The sequence below is a fragment of the Pyrus communis genome, chromosome 8 (genome assembly GCF_041283825.1).
Source record: "Pyrus communis isolate YQ-2024b chromosome 8, ASM4128382v1, whole genome shotgun sequence".
NCBI classification, from domain to species: domain Eukaryota; kingdom Viridiplantae; phylum Streptophyta; class Magnoliopsida; order Rosales; family Rosaceae; genus Pyrus; species Pyrus communis.
In genome coordinates this window covers 6,810,327-6,835,553 of record NC_142572.1, presented here as the reverse complement: position 1 = coordinate 6,835,553, position 25,227 = coordinate 6,810,327, and the positions used below count along the sequence as shown (strand labels likewise).

General features: G+C 38.4%; 3 protein-coding genes across 3 annotated transcripts; 1 reads left to right on the top strand and 2 right to left on the bottom strand.

Moving 5' to 3' along the window:
- Positions 1–335: 335 nt before the first annotated feature.
- LOC137718436 (uncharacterized) lies at positions 336–3,551 on the bottom strand. The gene is made up of 2 exons (XM_068457986.2): positions 3,211–3,551; positions 336–1,785 (listed from the first exon to the last, which is right to left on the bottom strand). Exon 2 carries the CDS (start codon positions 1,770–1,772, stop codon positions 786–788), a length of 987 nt encoding a protein of 328 aa, XP_068314087.2. The 5' UTR covers positions 1,773–1,785; positions 3,211–3,551; the 3' UTR covers positions 336–785.
- Positions 3,552–7,211: 3,660 nt separating this feature from the next.
- LOC137718432 (mitogen-activated protein kinase kinase kinase 1) lies at positions 7,212–12,954 on the bottom strand. Its single transcript, XM_068457982.2, has 9 exons — positions 11,742–12,954; positions 10,356–10,440; positions 10,132–10,194; positions 9,365–9,522; positions 9,108–9,180; positions 8,938–9,000; positions 8,204–8,314; positions 7,830–8,078; positions 7,212–7,687 (listed from the first exon to the last, which is right to left on the bottom strand). Exons 1-8 carry the CDS (start codon positions 12,698–12,700, stop codon positions 7,866–7,868), a joined length of 1,725 nt encoding a protein of 574 aa, XP_068314083.2. The 5' UTR covers positions 12,701–12,954; the 3' UTR covers positions 7,212–7,687; positions 7,830–7,865.
- Positions 12,955–18,953: 5,999 nt separating this feature from the next.
- On the top strand, positions 18,954–24,277 carry LOC137717515 (uncharacterized). The gene is made up of 5 exons (XM_068456904.2): positions 18,954–20,435; positions 20,592–21,340; positions 21,421–21,510; positions 22,746–23,498; positions 23,701–24,277. The coding sequence occupies exons 1-5, from the start codon at positions 20,327–20,329 to the stop codon at positions 23,833–23,835; spliced, it is 1,836 nt and encodes a 611-aa protein (XP_068313005.1). The 5' UTR covers positions 18,954–20,326; the 3' UTR covers positions 23,836–24,277.
- Positions 24,278–25,227: the final 950 nt, after the last annotated feature.

Genomic DNA, 25,227 nt, shown 5'->3' with positions numbered 1-25,227 from the left:
TATTTTTTCTAACCAAATGTATTATAACATATCGTGAACCGAGCCGTGTTATAGGATTTCGACTCATCACCGTGTTCCCAGCCTATTGAAAAATTTATCCTTAAAGACAAATTGAAAGTGTCATATCAATTCCATTTATTCATAGCCCCGCGGAATAATATTGATCTTGCAAGAAGTCATTTTTTGTTACAGATAAATCGCAATTTGAAAATTGTGAATAAACTTTTTTCTTTAATTTTAACAAGTTACTTTTGCATTATGATTTGCAGGTAATTGGGAAATCAAATTGCGTAGGGGCCCCAAAAAACAGAGGGTCCAAAATAAAGGAGCGGTCCTAAAAAAACCACATGGTGATTCACAACAGGAAATACATTATTCCTCCAGAAGCTGTACACCAGCTATAATTAAAATTGGCTAAAGAATCAGCACAGTAAGTCACTGAATTCAGAATTTAACAGAAGATAGTACACAAGCACAATTTTAGCCCTGTTGAATGACAAAGAATGACCAATCAATACAACCTACGAGGCAAATTGAGCACGAAACTGCACTAAAATATCCAGGGTTTACGCCCTGCCATCTGCTTTTCCTACGAACTGCTGATCACAATAACCTGTCACTAATCACAGTGTGCAATTCGGTCACGCAGAAGCAATGATACGAAACCACAGAGGTGGGGTTCAACTGCCTAAGATTCCAATGAAAAATGACAATAGTTCTAACGCGTACCATAACAAGGTGCATCAATGAGAATGCAGTCTTCCCCAACTTTAGGGCAATTTTGATCATAAGAATCGTCCAGGTTCTCTAATTCTACGCTGCACACCCCCACCTCTAAGCCCGCCAAGCCTTCGTACCACTCCCCTGCCTCGAACAGAACCACGTCGAGATGCAAAGGCAGAATTAGAAGGCGGAGCACGGGAAAAATCATTGTCATCCAAAAAATCATTGTTCCTTCGAATCGTGCGTCGTGAGAAGAGACCACCAATATCAAACGAACGAAATCCAAAATCATCTGAGTCGCTGTCATCATCTAGCTCCGAATCAGAATCACTGTAAATGCCGTCAGGGTTTGGCTCCAGCACATAATCCCCCATGATCACTGCCCCCGGAGTAGATGACACTATTGTGCTGATAACATCACTTCGCTCTCTCTCAGACTCAAGCTTCCTCCATTTTTCTTGAAGTAAAGGATCCACTTCTCGGGGTCGTGCCAATGGGTGCTTTGCCTTAACATGTTTTCTGAGCTGTTTATAAGTTCCAGCAAATGAGCAATTTTCCTGCAAGCATGTTCTCTTCTTGGCATCAAAATATTGTCGTGCTGGTTCCACCACTGTCCAACCCTTCACTTGCCCCCGACATAGCGGGCATAAAAGCTCTGGTACATCTGTCTTCTCCTCGGGCTCCCCTTGAGTTGAACTGAAACCTAAATTATACATTGGTCCATTGACTCCATTCCATGGTCGAGAATTTTCAATTGAACACACTTTTGTGTACGCTTTCTTGTATTGTTCGAGACAGTTTGAAAAGCGACGGCCAGTGGCACACATATATGGGCGACATCCCTTATTATAAGAGGAACAAAGGAGGAGAACAGCATTGTGAGGGAACTCCATGCAGACTGAACAAGTCACATCTTCCCAATCTTTCTTCTCCACTGCTTTGTGAGGTTTCTTTTTTGAATGTACATCTTTAAGAACCTTTAATGGATGCTGTATCTTCTTTACAGCTCGGGAGTCATGTTTACATTGCAACTTGTTAACTTTGGCCATTTACAAACACAACCTGAAATTCATCAAGAGAAAGAGAAGGAAAGGGAAAGAACATTATTCTTACAAATCTTCGGCATTCTAAGAATAACAGATGAGTAAACAAACTAGGTTGCTTGGCATACATCTCATGCAAAACAAAACGCATGTGCAAATTGACAAACCACAGTTCATCATTTTATTTAGCAGGTAATATTGAGACATTCAACAATAACCAGATTACAGAAGAAGTGAGCAAAACCTCCATGAATAAAAGGGAGGGGGTTATTTAAAAGAAAAAAAGTTTTGCAGTGTATCTAAGATAAAATTATAAAAATTTCCAGATAGATCTTTGTAAAGACCTGGCTGGCCTAGCTTCATAAACTTATGAAAACAAAAAAATATCAACAAATTCATATTGTTAAGGGGAACTCACTCTGTCAGTCTCTGCATAGGAAATATAAGTGCATACCAATAGCTTGTGCTTATCTTACTAGAATATAATAACGTAGGGAAAAGTCAATAATACGAGCACAATCTCACTTCTTTTTATCGGTACAAGTTAAAATGACCATCTGAAGCATACGTACCAGGGCCGACAAAACAATGAAGTAATAGTAAAAAAAAAATTAGGATTCAGGATTAGAAATAATCTAAAATTCTAAATACATGGGTCAGTTTAAAGTTGCAAGAGACAATAATTTGACCATTAAGAAACCCTTTCAGAGATTAGGCACTACAAAAATTAAAAACATCTCCTATGTTTTCACTTCTGCAATTTATAGCCTTTTCTGGGTTAAAATTGATTAGATACCGGCATCAAAACTAAAATGACTGCCCAGAAGTATTCAAGAGATACCATACTTAATAATCATGAAACATCGTATCTTAATACTTTTAAGCCCCTAATTTCGGGTAAATACGGAGATTAGAGATTTAAACTGAGGTACAGCACCAGGAGTACATCACAGAGAACTACATTTCTGCAGTACCCAACCTGAAAAGATTACATCTTTTTTTACTGAATTGTTCTAAACTAAGCACTAATTCGAATAATAAACACTTCCAAAAATGTGGGAAAAGGGCGAAAAATTCAAGCATTCATCTCCTTTCAGGATCAAAATGTCACATAGATAAATCAGCAGTTTAATTACTTACTGAACAAAAGCTAAAAAAAAACCCTAATTTGGCTGGCCAAAAGCCTCATCTCTACAGTTTATGCAATCTGAGATCGACTGTACGGGTCCTTCAGAATCAGATTGTACGGACGAAACCATGAACGAACAGTGAAAATTTGAAAATGCAAATCTACATGTAACACTACGTACGCGTTCACTTATGAGAAAATGGGTTCGTCGCAACGATCGAGACAAAGCAAACGGGAAGAGTAAAACCCTAGAAAATGAAATCGAAGAGAGGCGCCAAATTTGAGATCGGCGGAGAAATGGGGTTCGGCCAGTACCTGGGAAGCGGCAGAGAGGAAAACACGCGGCGGAGATTACGGCGAGAGAGGGGGGCAGGTGGGGAGGAGAGCGGGGGAGAGTTTTGGATTGGTGGGAATGGGGAAGCGGAGAGAGTGAGGTGGTGTGAGAGAAAGGTCCGATCTTGGAGGGTCACGTGGGAGGAAAGAGGGAGTTGGGTGGCGTGCGGAAACTGCAAAAAGTGCAGTTTTTATGGCTCGCGGCTTTTAATATTATCCGATCGATGGCGTTGGTGGTGCACCGTGATGTTGCAATCTGCCTCACAGATGATGACGACGATGACGATGAAGACGGAGGCTTTTTGTTGGGCTCAAATGAAAATAATTTGGGCTTACAAAGCTTGCAGTTTTGAGTGAGTACATTTTCATTATGTACTGGGCCCAGTTTAGACTCAAGGTGTGATATTCACACAATTTTTTTTACTTTTTACACATTTTTTTGTTAATTTTTATCTTTTGATCTTCTTCAATACATCCAATTTGATGGTCGAAAATTAAAAAGGTGTGTGGAAAGTAAAAAGGGTGTGTGGATAGCACACCCTTGCTACTTATACTGGTCTAACCAATTGTAAGGATTAGTTTGCTCCTCCACCCACCCCTTTAAAGTACTTCCATCCGTCTCAAATCCCCTAGGAGATAGTGGATTAAATCTCCTCCCTCCCTCCAAAACTCCTCCACCCCATTCAAATCCACTAGGCTATAGGGGAACCTAGTTGCTCACCTAGGCCAAAACCGACCAGCCTAGCCCCTAGGCCTTGTGACGCAAGGCTGACATCCGTTACAACTAAAAAAAATATAAAAAATTGGCTGACATCAGCTACAACTAAAAATTATAAAAAAAAAAAATTGTGTAAATTATAGTTTGCCCCTCAGATTTACGTCCAATTACAATCTCATACAATATATTTAAAACATTTCAATCACATACATTACTTATCATTTCATTTCAATATCATAGATTCCGTTAGAAAGTCTATTAAATTAACCGTTAAGTGATAACGTGGCAAAATTAAGTCTAGATTTGTGCTGACATTGTTGCTAACTTATAAAATAAATAAATAATAAAAGATGAATTAATAAATAAAATAAAAAAATTTCTATAATTAAAAACTTCAAATAAAATAAACAAAAGTTGGAGTTCATCTATTTCCTCTCCCCGTCCGACGCCTGTAGTTATTCCTCTCCCCCGTACCAACATCGCCAACTTCATCCCTTCCTTCAGGCACCGCAAGCAATCGAATCTCGACTCTCTTGCTCTGAAATTCGCATATCTCCTCCAGTTTTCCTCCGCAAGAATTCAGCTTCTGCAACAACCTGCAAGAACCCATCTGGCTTTTCTCTCTCTCCAACTGACTTCAAGGACAGACAAGGAGTGGTACCATCCCCATCTTTTCATTTTCTAAAAAAAAAACCCCTACACCCCAAAAATGATTGGCAAATGAGCAAACCTAGGAGCCTGCAATCACCAACCCTCTGCAACTGCAGGTGTTTCCCTCCCTTCCCTTTATATGTCCTTCATTTTTCTTAAAACCCAGATTGTTAAAATCTCAAATTTTGCCTAATTTGAATGTCGTTCGTGTTTTTTCTGATGTTCTGGGATCTGGGTTTTCTGTGCATTGCTTTAATTTTGCATCTTTTATTTTTTATTTTTGGATTTCAATTAACAAATGAATAAATTTGAGGGTTTCTGCTCGGCGATCGTGATCAACTTCGGTCTCAACGAGCTAAGCAATCCCAGCGCCTCCATCGCTGCCAATGACGTCGTACAATCCAGTGGACCACAATGGCCTCGCTCGGTCAGATTCCGAGTTGGCTCAGCTCGGTTATGCTCCTGATTTTACCCTCCTACGGCTGGAACTCGAAGGAGAGACCAAGTGAGATCGCAAAATCGGCGAGTGTCCACTTCATTGGAGTGGCGATGGGGGGAGTGGGTTGTGTTTTGGTGGTGAAGGGAGGGGAGGGGGGCTGGACAGAAGGGGCGAAGCAGGGTGAGGATGGTAGATTGGTGGGGCCTACTGTGTTTTGTTATTATTAATTTTTTTTTAATTTTTTTTTTATCCACTTGGTGCAAAGTTAGCAACTATATTAGCATAAATGTTGACTAAATATGTATCATATCATCACTTAACGGTAAATTAACAGATTTTTTTTTAACGAATGTATAATAATGAAATAAAATGATAGTAAATGTATAAGATTGAAATCTTTTAAAAATGGTATAAGAAGTTGCAATTGCACTCAAACTTGAGGAGGTACAGTGTAATTTATCCTAAAAAATTAATTAAGAATTTAAAAAAATTATAAAAAAATCATAAAATTAATTAAAATACAAAAAATATAAAAATAATAATTTTTTTTCTATAAATACCTAACCATGTTCTTCCACTTTACACCACATTTGAATATTTTCAAATACTTTCAATCAATATTTTATTATCATTCAAAATAAAAAATAAAATTATCTTTTATTATTTTATAAAAAAAAAAATTAATAATATTTTAATACGAATTGTCTGGACTATTCAGTTTAGAGATAGAGATGTATTTAGGCAGTTACTGTTCACTTGGGGGATTGAATTGCCTATTGCACAAGGGGTAGAAATGCTTTTAGTGTAAAACTATCGTTTGTTATATATATATATATATATATATATTTAACAAATCAAATTACGCAAATGAAAAGAAATTGATACATGTGAAATGAAATTGTCATTAGCACGATTCCCTTCTTGTTTTTTGGTCACTTAAGGAAGAAAAAACAATCTTGTGAAGAAAGTGCAAGATGATCAAGTGCTGACATTGTCCACATGTAGATTGTGAGATGCCAGTTGGATTGCGCATGCACCTCTGCTATGCTCTGCACTGGCTTCTCACAATCCACAATTCAAACATCCGCCACCTCTTGCTCTTGCTCGGGGTAGGCGGCAGCCCGCTACTCCTTCTTCCCTTTTTCGTCCCTCATCCTTCCCTCCTTCCCTTTTTTGCCTTTTCCATCTTTTCCTTCCTATCTCACTTCCTCTACCTCATCGCCCTCCCTGCATCCACCTCTTCTTCATCTCCCCTTTCCAGTCTCCTTTTTTCGTTTTATTCTTGGTTCTCCCTGAGTTTATTTTAGTTTTCCTTGAGTTTGTCTCATATTTGGGCTTCATGCCCCTTATTCAGCGTCTTTTGCCTACTTTTGCTGATTTCTATCTTTTAATTTTCTTCCTCCCTCCTCTTTAGCTGTGATACACTCCATCCCCATCATGTACTCGAATAGGCGGACTCCAATCAGAAATTGGATACCAAATCTACTACCCTCCCTTACTTCCCCCCAACTAGCATGCCGAATCCCCATTAGGCCAAGTGTTAGGTATTTTACATACTCCTTAGCCTCACTCTTTACCTATATGATACTTTGTTTGTATATATTTTGCATGGGTTCGTGAAGGAGACTTGGATCTGGTGTCTACTTTCTCGGTTCGGAGTTTGGCTTCATCCGAGGATGTGACGACGGCAGTGGTTTGATTTATGTAGCTTGAGATTAGGGTTTTTTTGTTGAATGTTATTGTTGCCTTCAAACATAAGTTTGTGAAGGTCTCCCGTTGTATATTAGGTTACAACTCTCATTTTACTTGGGCCTTTTACCTTAGATGTTGTTTGTTTACCGGTTTTTTTTTTTTTTTTTTTTTTGGGCTTTGTAAAAGTTTTTTAATGTAATGAAAGTTCTATTGACAAAACAAAAAATTAAAAAATTAAAAAATTAAAATCCGCCAGCTAATTGACAGCTACATACGTTTCTTGTTGATGTCGCCATTTGACTGATGGTTTAGGTTGAAAATGCATTAAAAAGAATAAAACCATGGAATGTTTTGTAAATTTACTCTTTTATTAATGGTTTTCCAAGTTGAACAAAAATAAAATAAAAAGTCAAAATTCGTGGCTAATTCCCAAATGGTTGGCTATTCCTTTTCCACGAATATAAAGACTTTGCACAAGCTCGGTTGCTCGGAAATTGCTGTACTAAATTATTTGCTAAGTAAAATATTATACACACAGATTACAGGTTGTATTACGTATGCCTGCCGACTGCCACCACGACGACGAAGACGACGACGATAACAAATTATATACAAATCGTGATTCCTTTCCAATGCTTACAAATCTTACTACCACAACTTTGGCTAATACAAATCTTTCACCCACTAAATAACTTACTGTGGAACTAGAAAGGGAAACAGATGAATAAACCCGAATAACTTCATACCAGAATGCTCCGTGGTGCGAGATTTTGTGAGTAAGGAGGTGTGGACCGAGGGGGGTTCATTGTTCTTCTCAAGTCATGGACCCCGTTAGCACATCTTTCGAAGACCTTGAACATGGATGAACGCACACGCACTCTACTAGTGTAAGCCAATAATTGATGGCTGAACACTGGATACCGGAGCAAGTTACAGAACGCGGATAAAAAGTCCTGCATCTGTAGTGTTGGACAGAGATGTTACTAAAGCAAAAAATATTAAACAGTGAAAGTATTGGTTTTATAAGTCTTTTGAGTTTAAATTCATGGGAAGAGCGAGCAACGAATATGAAATAATGGAAAACAAAGCCAATTTTTTTACCCTATATCTCAACAGCTTATAGATGAACACATGTTTTCAGCTGGGCCCCCGCTGATAATATGGAGATGCTGATCCAGAAGACGTGGGAAGGGGTCTCTTAAGAAATGGATGAGTTAAGAGTAGAGCAGCAGAGGGGCGTTTGTTTGGATCAACTTGTAGGCACCGATCGATGAAATCTTGTGCATCTTTTGAAAGAGAATCGGGAACCTGAGGGGGCTCTCCCTTTCCAATCTTAAATAATGCCTGCATCTGTTGAGACACAAGAAGAGACTGTCAGAAACAAACGTCAAAAGAGATGCATCATCCAACACATTGTCGTGATCACTAGAGTATAGACCATAAAGAGTAAAACTCATAACGACATTGGCACGAACCCATTCAAGATTAGAGTATGGAACCCGCCCAGTTAACATCTCCAACACAGTGCATCCAAGGCTCCATATATCAGCTGGAAGCCCATAACCTTGGCTCTTTCGGTTAACAACCTGCACAAGAATAAGTTGACTAAGAAATACTCCAACAAAGTTTGGACACAGCCTATAACATGCATGTATCAACATATTTGCCTCCCAAGCAAAAATTGGCAAAATATAGGACATGCAGCGACTTTATAATATTTTCAGAGGCTAGACATTGTAAAAACAGAACAACATCCATTCCGCCTACATACTCGAGAAAGATACTCCATGTGATGTGATATATAGAAAAAACAGAAGCTGGCAAACATTCAAGTTGCACATGTGAAAATTATATCTTCTTGTTTCAAAATATTCACTTAAATGGTTCCTGTTGCTTTATTTATTTAGCAATGTTTCACATAAATGTTATACTAGGTAATGCAGCAACCTGTCTAAAACACATTAACATTTTATCATAGTTCAGGAAGCAAGTACAATTTGATCAGGGTTCAGGAAGTAAGTACAATTTGGGAAAATCATCCTGCAATAACCACTAAATTTAGCAATCCATGATTGTAAAAGTCTTCATCAGTATCAAACTGAAGTACTTTATGTCCTCGATTGAAAGAAAAAGAGAGCTCATAAGCATTCAAAATAGTCTAATATTTATTTTTCATAACTGAAATTAAAATGGAAGTGTAAAGGCAAACCTCTGGGGCCATCCAGAATGCAGTCCCCTGGCAAGATTTAATGTCATTCATATTTTGGATAGTCTGGAAAAAGGACGCAGCAAAAAATATTAGTAGAAAAGTAGTTCGCAATCACTTGTAAATATTGTAAACACTAAAACAGAAAAGATTTCGAGGAATGAAGGACAAACCTTTGCCAATCCAAAATCTGCAAGCTTCACAGATCCATTTGCATGCACCAGAATGTTTGCACATTTGATGTCCCTTAATACAAGAAACATATAGATGAGAATGGATGCAGACAAAATTAGAGAAGGAAATAGTATGAACATTCTGATGGCACGGCCACTTCAATTTTATCTTCATTCTTTTATGGAATGACCCTGACATGAGATGGCTCATTGGTGGAAATAATCCACATAAATATAAATCTTGTGATATGAATTACCTGTGAACCACTTTTCGGTCATGAAGATACTTCAGTCCATGCAGGATCTGTCTTGTGTATTCAGATACATGAGAATCTGTAAGATGATACGTCTGATAGAGTTTCTGAAGGGAACCTTTAGCTACAAGCTCCAGAAAGATATAAAGGTTTGATTCATCCTACAACGACCATTGAACAAATTATACATCAGATACTGGTGCTCATAACCAGTGTAGATTGATAAATACAAGAGCTATAAAGATCCAATGCATAACTGGTAAATGTATAAAACAGGTCAGAAATAACCTAAGCTTAAAATCAATTTATCTACAATTGATACTACAAATCCTAAATACTTTTGGAGTCAAACAAGACCATCAAATTGTATAGCCAAAGTGGCTGAAAGGGTAACCGGTAACCATCCATACATGACACCCTGACCACTATAATTTTTTATATCTAAAATCAATTTGTATGTGAATAAAAATAAGAAAACTAAATAAAAGATGGTAATAGCAATAGCATATAACAAATACGATGTCATGAAATACAAAATATAGAATGCATGAGAATATTTTGTGTACATTAAGGGGGACTTTTTTGTAGCTGTGCACACCAACAACCTCTATGATTCTCATTGTCATAATGGCACGAATTGTAGAATTTTATATGCTGAACATACGATCTTGACGTGCATAAATACTCATCATGGGAGACATAGGCATAGCATGACCAAAAAAACATGGGGCATACATTCAAGTCAAGAACAAGGAAATAAAAAGGAGTACCCTTTGGGTGCCGTAATATTGAACTATGTTATGATGTTCAAACTGACTCAAAAGAGCAATCTCCTGAAAGGAAAACAACAAATGAGGAGAAAAGTATGTCAGCAAGAAACAATAATCAACCTAGGCTCTACTCACATATAATAACTGAATCAATTACTTAATAACAGGGTATTGGGGAAGCAAAACCAGGACACAGAACCAGACACAAGAAAAGCCTCCGTCACCTGTTCAAGTTGATAAACTCTTTGCTTCCCCTGACTTCCTTTATCAAGCAATGAAACTTCCTTCACAGCAATGAAGCTTCCACCACTGAAGGAAAGAATAACCATAATCAACAAGATGATAGAATATCTCTGAAGCTAAAGATGAAGCATGACCGCTCTTTTAAAATGAGCAGTTGTATTATTTAAGTTCATTAGGGGAGATCTGCATAAAAACAAACCAATTCATTTTCATGTAGAGTTTATCAAACTTTCGTATAGAAATAAAGGTTCTATGAATAACAGTAAGCTACTGTAGAAGTGGGAAAGATAAAACAACTTCAGAATTGCATCCATTCCCCTATCGTTAAGCTCAGAAAAAAAAAATCTAGACAGCTGAGCCAGCAAAAAGTATGTCTCAGCTGTGCTTATTTGCAGCCTAGGTGTCTGCTATCTCTAAAAACATAGCAACCATAACCTTCTTTTATCTGTAAGAATAATATATTTCTTCAGTTGTTTATTAACCTTCCATTGTTCTGCCTCAAAGGGTCCAACTATAGTATATTTTCAAGGAACCATTGCAAGTTTGGAATAAGAATTTGGAAAACCATAAATAAATGGTGAGATGAATCATAGAGAACCTCTGCTTTGAAATCTAGTAGCACCCTCGAATATAAATCACCTTCCTCCTATATTTAAGAACTCAAGTTCCTCTTCTATTCAACACCTAGAACTAAATCTTTGCAAAAAGGGTTCCTGGCATAACTCAATTGTCCATACATTTGCACACCACAAGGATGGCATGATATACTGGCTGATTGTTCTCAAAAACACCTTAAACCCCATGAAGTAGGAAAATCAGATATGCTTTAAGACTCAAATAACATAAAAAGGCAAAGAAGCCTACAATCTCTTCATCTACAACCCATTGAATTCCAATATATGTCTAAAAAATGCTTTTGCTAGTGCAAATTTAGCACTTGATTGGAGCAAGGTCTCAGATTTGAACAACTATCATCTTAAGATTTTCAGGGTATTGGCGATTCTTCCAATCAAAGCTAAATAATGCCTTTCAAACTTCCTGTCTAGAACACTCCATCAAGCTAGGCTAGTCTTTCCGTCACTAGTATCGCTAAGTTAAATGAGGTCATCTATCTTCTCTTCCAACACGTAAACTTTGAAACCAAGTGGAACCCTTTCTTTAACAATCACCACTAAACACTGAAATGTTATATCACTTAAAATTTAACCTACAGCTAGCCCAAGTCCTAAGAACAACAAACTATCTTTCAATGCTGATCTTTCTTCCCTAAGCTTGCTTATTATGTCATTATTTATTCCTCTAAGTTATTTGAAGTTTCGACCTCAAGAATAAGCATTCAGAAACTGTAAAGGGTATTGAACACTTACTCAGAAATGGCTTCATATACCGACCCGAAAGACCCACTACCAAGAAGGTCACCCTTCTCCCAGTGAGTGATAATAAGCTTTAGCCTCCCATTCGGCGAAATTCTCTCATTCGGAGAAACAGTGGTGGTGCTAGAAGAATCATCATCATTCGACGTCGTAAATGAACACCCTTCAGAGACCGGCACAGTCTCTCTAATCTCACCTTCCACAGCGCCCTCCTCTCCAACCTCTCCTTCTTCTTCTTCATCAGAACAAGAGGAAGCTGCCGAAGAAGAACCAAGCCTCTTTCCCACCGCATTTCCTGCGCCTTCTGGCGCGAAATCCCTCAGAATGTCCCAAGTCGAGCATCCGTCGTCAATCACCGGAACCCTCATCGACGGCGGCGGCCTGAGCACGGGCGGCCGCACACCCTTAATCCCAATAGAAACCCCAGCTGAAACAGAAGTAGCAGCAGCAGCCGCATCAGCATTATAACCCCCGCTTGGAACCGGCGAGTCAGCTAGAGTCAACTCAGTTGCAGCAACAGTAACAGCCCTTACTCTATCGGACAACTCAGCCACTTCTTCCCTCAATTCGTCGGGTTTCGGACTATCCAGACTATCCAACCCGTACAATCTGGACATGGGGAGAACATCCGAAGTCGAGCGGATCTTCCGGGCCACCCAGTCCTCCTCCGATATCGAGAAGTCGTCGGGTCCGAGGCCCAAGGTCTTGTATATCCGCTCCATATCGCCCTCGTTCCCCTCGACCCGGAAGCTCGTCCGGTCCAAGTCGAACGAGCGCGTGTGGAGTGAGGCCGACGACGAGGAGTCGTCGAGTGAGGATGACATCGAGGCGGCGTCGTAGTCAAAGTGCTTCCCCGCATTACGGCGCTCGAGCCTCGGCTTCCGGCGGTTCTTCTTCGGATCCATGGCTTTCGTCCCCTTACTATGAGAGAAAAATCGAGGTATGTGATGCATAGGGAGCTAAATCCATCTAAATTTTCCCCACCTCCACGAAACTCGATCGGAGAAGCAAGCGGTGATGTTGTGGCGACTTGTGTCTGATTTTCTGTTTTTTGACCGAGAAAATTGAGCGAGAAAATGGAGAGAGGGGTTTGGGGGCGTTTTCGGTAAAGGACGCTGACCAAAAGGGAAGAGGGTGCGAATCTTGGAGACTGGTAAACGCCGTCGAAGGGGGAGAGAGAAGGGAAGACGCGGTGCCACGTGGCAGTGCTTTTGGGGTTGGAGGAGCGGGGGCCGCTTGACAAGGATCACTCCTACGTCCGTACAAAGATATTGTTCATCACATATTTTAACCTTCTAGGATATACCGCAGCGATTTGGTTTTTTTTTTCCTTCTCTTCCTATTTCCTTTCATCTCCTCCTCTTACATTCTCTTATTTTATCTTATTTTTGCTATAAAAAATAAATATAAGACGTAGACGTGACTTAACCGTGAAAGTTTAAATAAAAAGAAAAAAAAAAAAAGAGAATCATACTCCATAATGCAGGCCACTCATGTTCATTAAAAATTTGATTAAACATTTGTTAGGGTTTTTACTAAAACGATAATATTATTTTATTGGAAAGTACTCGGAATGTCATGATTAAAGGAGTGCAATTCGTGTTTAGGGATCAGTTTAGGTCCATTCAAACACAACACTATTATCAGATAAGTTATTTTTCTTCAAATTTGAATATAAAAGAATTATTAAGAGTGTTACATGATAATGATCTGATTAATATGTTAAATATTCACAAGTATATTAAGAGACTAGAAGCTCATTGAATTGAAAACATTCTCTCTTGAACCGATGTCTTAATGATCCTATGTCAACGATGTCTTAATGATGCTATTTTTTTACATGTCACACAATGGGGGTTCTCTTTTTTTGGGAATACCCAAAAAATTTGTTATAGAGAAGCATTTTTATCAATTTTGATTCACTAATAATATTGTTCACAATTTAGTCAAAAATTTCTTCGTATTTTCCACTCTTTTATCCTAGTTACGGAAAAAGTATTTTTTTACAAGAAATTTTCATATTCATGTGAACTAAAAGTAGGTTTCTTCTTAATTAATGTGCTAATGTCTACAATTAGACCAATAGCTAGACAAAGAGGTGGCAAAACAACCTATTACAACTTGTTGGGTTGTTAAAGGCTACTCGTTAAGACTTGTTTGTTTGATATCACCATAACATGGAGGTGAGATTGGCAATGGTGATGATCGTGTAATGGTAATGGTGATAACCACAGCAAGTGACCCAATGGTAAGGGCGAAGGCTAACTCACCAATAAACAAACAAATGTGGGAGATTCCAAGTTCGATGCTCTGAACTACTGAGCCTACTTTACTGTGGTCACGAGCATGGTGAATTGCCACCAAAGCTAGGCAGTTGTCAATGGTCGAGATACTAGGTGCAGGCCCAGCTGTTCCGGAAACCTTGATAGAAGTAGGCAACGACGAGGTACGGAACTCTTGGACGGTTATTTTGTTCGTAATAGTGCATTCCCTAATACCTACTTTAGACGTCGTTTTAAAATGAAACGACATTTGTTCAACAAAATCATGATTGTTGTTTGCAATCATGATTCTTACTTTGTGCAAAAGAAGGATTCTTTTGGTGCTATAGGTCTCCTTCTAGAGTAAAAAATTATTGCTGCCTTGTGGATGCTTGCATATGGAGCATCTGCAGACCAAGTGGATGGGATAACAAGGATGGGGAAATCAACCATTCTTGAGTCCCTAATGAGGTTTTGCAGAGCAATCGAATCTATCTACACCGCAGAGTACCTCCGGATGCCTACTGACATGGACTTGCAAAGGCTTCTGAAGAAGGGCGAGATGCGAGGTTTTCCTGGGATGATTGGAAGCATCGATTGTATGCACTGGACGTGGAAAAATTGTCTAAGTGCATGGCAAGGAGCTTATGGGGACAGAAAATGAGCAAAAAGTATCATTTTGGCATGCCTTTTTTAGGGTTCCGAGAGCTCAAAATAACCTCAACATCCTTGCACAATCCCCAGTGTTCAATGATGTCCTGCAAGGAAAGGGACCAAAAGTCACGTACTGCGTCAATGGACGTATGTACCACGGGCCATACTACCTAGCAAACGGCATTTACCCAAGGTGGTCAACATTTGTCAAAACAGTGCCACGTCCGCGAACTACAAAGGAAAAACACTTTGCAAGCTGTCAAGAAGGGTGCATGAAGGATGTGGAGCGTTGTTTTGGTATCCTTCAAGCTCGCTAGGCAATCGTCAGGGGTGTTGCCAGATTGTTTGATGTAGAGTCGCTTTGATCCATCATGATGACGTGCATCATTCTTCACAACATGATTATGGAAGATGAGTACGATTATGATGTCGTTGATGAATATGAGCCAGACACGATAAACAATTCAAGAACACGTATATATTGTGCTCATGACGCCACCGAATAACCCATGCAACATGAGCCATTAGAAAAGGACGGACGTTACAATGAATTGATCATTCAACGATATACTGCACTTCAAAGGCCATATATGCACAATGCCCGACAAATTGATTTGATAGAGCACCAGTGAGTATTGAAACAAGCTCAAGATACTTAAGTTCATTTAGTGTGTTTGTTTGTTTGTTTTTTTTTTTTTTTTTTGTGTTTATTTAATTTTATTTGGTGTGTTTCTTTTAGTTCATTTAGTGAGTTTTTTGTTATTTGGTATGTTTATGTAATTTTATTTGGTGTGTTTAGATGTCTTTTCAATAAAGATTCTCTTAATATAAATAAATTACCAAATTCAATAAAGTACTAAAATCAATCAATTGGAAACAACATAAAGTACTATATTCAATAAATAAGAAATTACAACCCAAAGTGATTGGAAAATTATGGGCTCCGATTACATAAAGTACTCTATTCATCATCACTTAACCAATTTGTGGTGCTAGGATGATCTTCTCTTGTTGTGTTAGGACCATCTCCTCTTGCTCTCGCTTCTCTTGCACTCCTCCTTCGCACCACAACAGGTTTCTCTGACTTCCAAAAATATTTATAATTTGGAGACCTCCCTTCTAAAGGCGTGTTCATAATGTCACGATCTTGTTGGGCCATTCTTTCTTCTCTAGCATGTTCCTTTTCTTGCCTAAGTAGCCCTATTTCTCTCTCATTAGCTTGAAATGCTCTCTTAACAGCCGCAACATTTGCCTCCTTTCTAGCCTTATCAGCCTAAAATTTCACCATTTCCCACGCCAAAGTCAATTCACCTTGGTGAGCAAGTTGTTCCATATACTTTGCATAATCATTCTTCAAAGCACTCTTTTTTCTCTTTAAAGCCTTCTTACCTTCAAGCCTAATTGGATAACGGGTCGATCTCGAAGCTTGTTCAGGGGGGCGTTTCGGGCACGTCTTCTGCTTCATCTTCATGAACATGCGAGCCATGATCAGGTGTAGAGTGTAGAGGGGTGCTATTTATGAAAACTTTTGGACCGACATGCACAACTTTGAATTTAGGACAATCTTTGACAATATTCCAACATTCCCACCGATTAAATGATTTATTTTTTGTTTTGGTTTTAGCACCATACCAAGCTTGTGCTTGAAGTTGCTACACAATGCGGGATAAGAAATAATTATAATGAAAATACGTAACAAATAAATAATACAAACAAATAATTATAATGAAAGTAGTTAACAAATAAATAATACAAACAAATAATTATAATGAAAGTAGTTAACAAATAAATAATACAAACAAATAATTATAATGAAAGTAGGTAACAAATAAATAATATATTGTTACCTGATCCGCATAATTTTCCCCACTTTGAATATTGTTACAAGCTTGTGCCAAGGCGCCTCTCCACGTGCTAAATGATTTGCTAAGTAAGTTCCAATGACTGGACATCGATTCTTTGATTCTTCTCCCACCCATTTTCTCAGGATAATTGGTATGAATAAGACTCCACATTTCTCGCAACTGCATTTCATTACCCGTAAGCGAACTATGAGTAACTTCAACCTAGCTAGTACACAACGCAATATCTTCAAGAAGCGTCCAATTCGTACCTGCATTAGTAGTCATTTTGTTGAAAAAAAATTGGATTGAAACTTTGAGAGAAAGATAGGAATTTGATTGAAAGTAGTTGAGAAAATATGAAATTGTGGTGTAAGGTAGATAATAATGAGAAGGTATTTATAGAAAAGTAAAAACAATTTTTTTTCCAATTTTTTACAATTTTTTAAAATTTTTTATTGAACTAATTAATCTCTGTTGTTGGATTTAAAAAAAAAAATTGAATTCCAACACTCCAGATTGTGCCACGTGTCACAATGGTAACTTTTCTTAATTTTAAAACTATTTTTTCTTTTATTTATTTATTTATTTATAAAGTAGAATAATATCAACCGTTGATCTCAAATCCAACGGTTGATATTAAATAAGATTTTTTTTTATTACTGTTGCAAATCGGACGATCCAATTTAAAGAGCCGTTGAGATTGAATGGACCGTGGGAAGCCACGTGGCTTCCCAACGATAACTTCGGCAGATTGTGCCGCGGGCCCCAGGCGCTGAAATCGTGTCGGGTGACGCGCCCCCACGCGTGGGTGAGGGCACGTGCTTGACAGAAAAAAATAAAAAATTGGACTGACGTCAGCCCTTGCATCACATCCACTCGGGTTCTCGGGCTGGCAATTCCTCACGGGCCCGGAGCTCGGGCCTGGCCTGTTCATTAGGCTCCCCATGATAGAGCATTAAAGCCGGGCTCTCGGGCCCTTTTTCTTGGCCTATCCCTTGAGCAAACTCCAACGGTGGAGTTGCTCTAAAACCATCTTATTGTGTAGGTGGGCCATAGTTTCAAAATAAGATATTAGGTGGGCCATCCCACACAAGCAGTGCCGTCTCGGTAGAGAATGACGCTGATGCCCAAGAACATTTCCATCATGCTAGCTATTTTAGCTCTTATTGGTTACGTCGGCTATAACTTTTCCAAAACAAATATTGGCCAGTTATCCCCGTACAAGTTATATTGTGCACTAATTTACACTGAGGGCATGCTTGTTAACTAAAAATTAGAGCAAGTAAGAATTAGAATAAGCATGAATCAAAGTAAACAAGAATCATGATAAGCATGAATCAGAATAAGCAGGAATTGAAATCAGGCATTTCTATTAAAATATTTATTAACTATTAGGAATCAGAATGAAAATAAATATCATTCTTGACACATCCCGATCGGAATCGAGGTATGCTAGCTAACACTTGAATGTGATGTAGCCAAAATGAATGTGATGTATAAAATATGGATAAATCTAAACCAAACCTAGCATTTATTTAAACTAATACAGAGAGTGCGCAGTAGTTGGAAGAACCCATTAAACATTCAAAGCATATATAACAATATGACATAAATAGAGCAATCGAATTTAGTTAAGGTACTTATTACATAACCGGAAATGAGCTTTTACATTTATTTAGGGATATGTGAGAACTGTCAGAGATTCCTCGTAAGCCACAGAGAATTCAACTAACTAAGTCCTGGAGGGGCGAAAAACAGAAGGTGTGAGTGGGCAAAAACAAAGGTTTATAAAACACATTTATTTTCTGAACATACTAACCCCTTGCTGTAAAACATGTATAGTTTCTAGAAAATCATACTACGTATAAGTATGAAATCAAATGTAAATCAACAATAATTCCAAAAATACACAAATCATAATATCTCAATCATGGCATAAGAAAATCAGGTGCTCATCAATCTATACTAACACACGAGTTCATGCACTAATAAAGTTATTATGCACTTTTGTGTATAAAATCATATAAGAAAGAAATTACACTCGAAGTAGTGCAAACTAATTTTTTCCGGAGCACCAACATAAATTGCGAATAAATAATGTAATAAGTGTATAGAAATCTTTATTTGGTTTTTCCACCTGGACTTTCCTTTTCTTCTCTTTTTATCATGCTACATATAAATATCACACTTATCTTTAATTTCTTTAATGATACGTTTACGGAAAAATAAATTTAGTTGCAAAAGTATGAAGTAAAGTGATATTTACGTACTGGGGGCGTTTTGATAAATAAGCTTATATAATAACAAAAAACAAGACATGCGTTTTTTTTATTAATTAATACTTGAAAAACAAAATTATGATATATATATATATACATACACACACGAAATTATATAAATAAAATTATGTTAAATATATATATATACAAAAACATGAAAATATATATAATTTTTTCTATTTTTACCTTAACGAAGAAGAGGCTGTTCTTCGTTTCATTCCCCAGTGTCGCTGAAAGCTCTCTCTCTCTCTCTCCTCTCGCGCAAACAAAACCAACAAAACCCTATTGTTTCAGACTCTCACAGCACTCTAACCCCATTCTCCGTTTTTGTCCCCCAATCCCCTCCTCCCTCTCCTACTCTGCTGCGCTACCCCCCTCCGCCGCTCTCCCTCTCTCTCCACCGCAACTCTGAAACTCTCTCTCTCTTTCTCTGGGCTCTGAAACGCATTGTTTTCAAGAGAGAATATATTGGGGGCGGTTATTAAAACGGTTACGTTGTGGTTTAATCGCCAATCACTGCGCGGGTCTAGGGTTAGTTCTCTCTCCCCTCTCTGAATTTTTCGTATCGCTTTGGTGGAATAATTTGGGGCCTTTGCAAATCCTAGGTCTTTTGGGAGTTCCATAGAAACAGAGAAGATGTATAAATATGACATATAATATGTGCTAGGGTTTCTATTTCAGCGCATTTACTCGGCGTTCAGTCCCAAATTTTAGGGTTTCTTTTTATCGTCTCTGTGAGATTGAAGAGTTGGATGGGTGTGAATTTTCTTGTGAGAATCGTGGGTTGTTGTTATTCATTGTTGCCATAGTGAACAAATCCATACCCAATTGCTTCTATCTTTATTGGGCTTGAAGATGAGGGTCTGCTGAGATTGCAATTCCTTTCTGCAAATCCATCTTTCAATTGGAGATGGAGGCGTAGACAGTTTTTTCCCCTTTATCTTCTTTGCGTTCAGTTGTGTTCGATTCCATCGTGTTGCAATTCGGGACATGCACCTTGTTCTTGGCATTGCCCTTGTTTTTGTGCTCTGGGTACACGCCTTGGTTAGAATCTTTTTCTTTTCCTAGGTCCCATAGTGTTGGTAGATTGTCGAATATACCCATTCAGTCCGTAGGATCGTAGCAATATCAGAGACTTTTTACTTGATTAACTGGCAGTGGCCGGAAAGCAGGATTGCTTATTTAGGGGAAAGGAAACTTGGACCTTGGCTCTTCTATATTGAAGAGTACCTTCTGGGTACCCAACTTGTGGATATTTTCATCTTTCAGAAGTTTGACGGAGGCAATTTTAGTTGTGATAGATTGGGATAAAGCAATTGGCACTTATTGTTGTGAGGAGTACAATCTGAGTTGTGGTAGTCACTTGCTTATCGTGGTTGATTGTGAAACAAGATTGGCTGTTGAAGTGGAAGAGAGAAATAGTTTTGTTCAAACTCGGTATATCTTTGTCGAAATATAATAAGTTTGGGGTAAGGGCAAGAGGTGGTGGAGAAGGTGAGAAGTGTTTCTGTTGTTATAGCTGATCATGTTCACTGCTCCTTATGGAAAGAAGTGAACCCACCTTAGTTCCAGAATGGTTGAGAGGTACAGGAAGTGTTACTGGGGGTGGCAGTTCAACCCACCATTTTGCATCATCTTCTTCTCACTCAGGTACTTTTTCGCTATCCAAGTTGTATGGTCTCAATGTCTTTCTTTTGATTTTTCATACACATGCATGCACACACATACATATTGCAGAGGCTTCTATTACAATGGAACTTTCGGGTACATCATTTGACTTGGATTATGTTTGTAACTCTTATACAGAGGTTTCTTCTTTGGCTAATCATCTGAGAAATAGAACCTCAAAGAGCATAAGTGATTTTGATACACCGCGCTCTGCTTTCCTGGACCGTTCTTCCTCTTCCAATTCCCGGAGGAGTTCTAGTAATGGTTCTGCAAAGCATGCTTACAGTAGTTTTAACAGAAGCCACCGTGATAAGGACCGTGAGAAGGAAAAAGACAGATTAAATTTTGGAGACCATTGGGACCGTGACTCTTCTGACCCTCTGGGAAACATTTTCACCAGTAGGGTTGAGAAGGATACTTTGCGACGTTCTCAGTCTATGGTGTCCAGGAAGCAGAGTGAGCCTTCGCCCCGAAGAGCTGCTATTGACTCAAAAAGTTCTAGTAACAGCAATCATCAAAATGGCAATGGTTTGCTTTCTGGGGTTGGAGTTGGTAGTCAGAAGGTTGTGTTTGATAAGGATTTCCCCTCACTTGGAACTGAAGAAAGGCCAGCTGCAACTGATATTGGAAGAGTTCCATCCCCTGGATTTAGCACAGTTGTTCAAAGCTTGCCAGTTGGTAGTTCAGCTTTAATTGGTGGGGAGGGGTGGACCTCAGCTCTGGCAGAGGTCCCTTCGACTATCATTGCGAGCGGTAACTCAGGGTCCTTTCCTGTTCAACCAACTGTTGCTGCTACTTCAAGTTCTGGGGCATCAACTGCAATGTCTGGTCTTAACATGGCTGAAGCATTAGCACAAGCTCCAGCAAAAGCTCGCACTGCTCCTCAGGTAGCTGCAGTTTGATTTGTCTCGTGCCATTTTAATAATATGTGTCAGTGGCTGATCTAATGAGACATTTTCTTTTGTAGTTGTCTATCAAGACACAGAGGCTTGAAGAATTGGCAATCAAGCAATCAAGGCAATTAATTCCAGTGACACCTTCAATGCCCAAAGCTTCTGTAAGTAAATTCCACTGATGTTTGCTTCAGCTTGTTTTGATGGATATTAAGTTTTGGAATTCTAATTTGGCAGACAGTTCTTAGAATAATATTTTGTTGGTCATTTGTACTGTTCAAGATGGTATTCTTGTTTTAGTACTTATATTGTTTACCTTGATGCTTTTTTTTTTTTTTTTTGGCACTTTTTACCTTACCATCGAGCATTAAGGAATTCCATTGAAAACTCAAATTGTGATGTGAGATTGAAAGCTTACCTGGTGACTTTTCCCCATGTACCTTTTCTTTGATGCTTAGCTTCAGTTCTCCAATCTGAGTGGGCCAACAATCCATATATCAGCGTGCGTTAGTATTCAATTTCTTGAATGTTTAATTCTTTTAGCCTTTTCATCCCCCTTATATCAATATGTTAGGTTAATGGTTGGGACTAAAATTACCATTGTTGACATTGAACTTCACAATCTCACTTATAGCGTAGACTGTAGAGGCATATGGAAGAGGTTAAAACTGAGTTTTGTAGGATTGATGCTCTATTTTAGATACATAACTGTTATTAGATGGACCTTTCAAGTTGCAACTTATAAATGTTTAGAGGTGTATGTCTGATAACAATTCTGAATACATGTTTACTTGAGTTTCTATTCTTAGTCTGAACTGAAGTGATGGGGCTTTAATTTTAGGTTCATTGACAGTTGCTAGTTTAGTAGTTTAATTTGACTCTAAAACTATGCAAGTAAGTTGATGTTCTGCTTTGTTTGGGTTGGCTCCATTTCCAGAGACGTGAACAATTTATTTTATATAACTTAGATACAGTTGGTTTGGAGTACTTCAATTCTTTCTTCTGATGCTCATGTGCCCTCCCTCTGTTACTCCCTGGGACTTTTGTTTTTCCTCTCTACCTCTCTTGTCATTGGTCCATGCATGATGGGGATTTTAGGAGTAGGTGGGCATGATAGTTTGTTGCGAAACTAGTTTACAGGCTGTCTTCTGACTACTACTCTTGGAGGTTTCCTCCTTTTTTTTTCATGTTATTTTAGGTACTGAATAAAATATGACATACTTTTGTGATTTACCTTGTAAGAGACATTGATTATGTGTCAAAACAATGCAACCTTAAATTTCTGTGGTACTGTGTGCACACAATAAATGTATTTTTAAACATGTCCATATAAATTTACCAGTTTTTAGAAGCCTTTACTCTTTTGAGTTCTGGTAACAACTATCTTTTTTCTTTTCAGGTTCTCAATTCTTCTGACAAATCAAAGCCCAAAACAGCAGCCAGAACTGGGGAAACAAATGCGCCAGTTAAAGTTGGACAACAGCAGCCCTCTCAATTGCACAATCAATCTCTTCGTGGTGGTTCTGTCAAGTCTGATGCTCCAAAGACTTCTAAGTTCCTTGTTCTCACCAAAGGATGGGAAAATGGAGTCTCCTCTTCACCAAAGGATGTCACTAGCCCAACAAGTAATGCCAGCAGTAGAGCAGCAAATAGCCCACTTGCTGTTGCTCCCCCAGTTGCATCCACTCCCTTAAGGAGCCCCAACAACCAGAAGCTTTCATCTGTGGAGCGCAAGGTAGCTGCCTTGGATCTGAAATCTGGATCTACGTTGGAAAAGAGACCTTCTTTGTCTCAAGTCCAGAGCCGGAATGATTTTTTCAAACGCTTGAAGAATAAAACCTTGATGAACAGTTCAATTACTCTCCCAGATCCAGGCCCAAACATTTCATCTCCCACTAAGGAGAAATCTGGAGAAATACATAGGGAAGTATTCAGTGATCCTGCGAGCCCTCACACCATTGAAAATGGTGCTCTGGTGACTGGCAATGGTGATAGCTCTGAAGATGTTCAGAAGTTTTCCGATACTGCCCTCAGTGCGGCTGTTTATCCGGATGAGGAAGAGGCTCGTTTTCTTCGATCTCTTGGTTGGGAGGAAAACTCTGGGGATGATGGTGGCCTTACAGAAGAAGAGATAAATGCATTTTATGACCAGGTAAAGAACTCTTGTTTGGCTCCAATGATTGCTCCAAAGATGGGACCTCCTGAGCTAAGCTGAATTGACATATTTGAGTTTATATATTTTGTTGTTTAGTAAACTAAATAGGTGCAGTGTTTGGTATTTTGTTATCCTTTGATGTCTTAACAATTTGTTAATGCAATTCATCAACTCTTTGCTCGTGCTTGTTCTTTTGTAGTACATGAAATCACGACCATCTCTAAAATGCCGAGGCATGCAGCCAAAGCTTGCTGTGGCGTCTGAATCTCCTGCGACTAATTTGGGTGGGGCTCGTTCTGAATTGAGCTCAACGGACTCTGGGTCTGAAGCTTGATTTACATTTTCCCTTACACATAGATCCAAGAATTTTCAATTTTTTGATGGCAGATGGTTAGTCTCTTTTCTCTTTTGTTTTGCAAAAAAAGAAAGAAAAGAAAGAAAACTGATGAGTTTGGGTATGAAAGAAAGAGAATGGGTTTCGGTTCGAACTCTGGATCCTGCAAATAGTGCAATAAGTGTTACAGGTGCCCCAATCCTGTCTGCCTAAAATGTTTCTTTTTCGTTCGTTTAGGTTTTAAGTTTCATGGGGGGAGATAGGTTAGGGGCTATTTTCTCTGCAGTGGAAGAAGAATGAGGAATTGATATTTCGGTGTATTTTGGTCCTTTTCTTCATTTTTTTTCCTTCCAGGAGGGTTTTCATTCTACAAGAAAAAGCTTACGATGTTTTTTGGTCAAATTTTACGGAAAAGGATAAATTAAAAAGGGTTTTATTTTTACTTCTAGTTTTTCCTGGTATGAATGTTTTTGCAGTGGTTCGTTAATATTTTCTTGTTTAAGTTCATGTTATTGTTCGATGGCATTATTTATTTTCTTAAGTTCTTGTTATTGTTCGATGGATCTAACAACGCTGATGACGATGAGCAAATAAGAGCAGAAAATATCAAGTTGTAACCTTCAGGAGTGTGTCATGATCTCCAAAGCAGCGTTTGGGTGTGTTACTGTTTGCAGATACTGAAGTAGATAAAAGGTACTTTCAGCGCTTTTTGGAGAATTGCTTTCAACAAAAGTAGAAGAATAGATAGTGTCCATGGTTGGTAATAAGTTAATAACAACCTATACAACTGAATTTGCTAAACATGGAAATGATTCTTATGTGTATTGTATTCTTTCCCAAATTGGCAAATTCTCAATTCCCAAAGCCACTGCATCATGTCACTTTTGCCTCAAAATCGTTGTATACAACGAACTATTGTCTTTCACAGCAGTTCAAGCGAGCGTAATGTTTATAAATAAGAATTATCCAACGTGAGTTTAATTTATATGAAACTATTTGTTACAACGGTGTAAGTTTTATACGTTAAATATGGGATTCGTCTTTTTCTTTCCATTTCTCTCTTTCTTGCTATTTATTGTATAGGTTTTTGACTAAGTGATGTTAATATATTGAACTCAAGAATAAGAATCACTTACAGATTTTTCGGCTCCCTTTAGAAGTTTGATTTATATATTATTGATACGACACTCAATTTTTCGGCACACTGTGGGGGCCTATGGGGTGGAACAAATTAATATCGAATTTTTCATTCACAAGATTTGAATCTAAAACTTCTTATTTACAAAAAAATGTCATTAGGTCATAGTATTAAGTAACCCTGATAAATGTTGTATCAGAAAAAGAAAAGGGTAAATAACAAAAAACTACCTCAACTATTGGTGTGATGAACTT

Coding starts and splice junctions, on each gene's coding strand:
- LOC137718436 (XM_068457986.2), bottom strand. CDS start 1,772: ATGGCCAAAGTTAACAAGTTGCAATGTAAACATGACTCCCGAGCTGTA.
- LOC137718432 (XM_068457982.2), bottom strand. CDS start 12,700: ATGCATCACATACCTCGATTTTTCTCTCATAGTAAGGGGACGAAAGCC. Junction 10,195..10,355: donor GAGTTTATCAACTTGAACAG/GTGACGGAGGCT, acceptor TTTTCCTTTCAG/GAGATTGCTCTTTTGAGTCA. Junction 8,079..8,203: donor CATACTCTAATCTTGAATGG/GTTCGTGCCAAT, acceptor GTGTCTCAACAG/ATGCAGGCATTATTTAAGAT.
- LOC137717515 (XM_068456904.2), top strand. CDS start 20,327: ATGGAAAGAAGTGAACCCACCTTAGTTCCAGAATGGTTGAGAGGTACA. Junction 20,436..20,591: donor ATCATCTTCTTCTCACTCAG/GTACTTTTTCGC, acceptor ACTCTTATACAG/AGGTTTCTTCTTTGGCTAAT. Junction 21,511..22,745: donor CTTCAATGCCCAAAGCTTCT/GTAAGTAAATTC, acceptor TTTTCTTTTCAG/GTTCTCAATTCTTCTGACAA.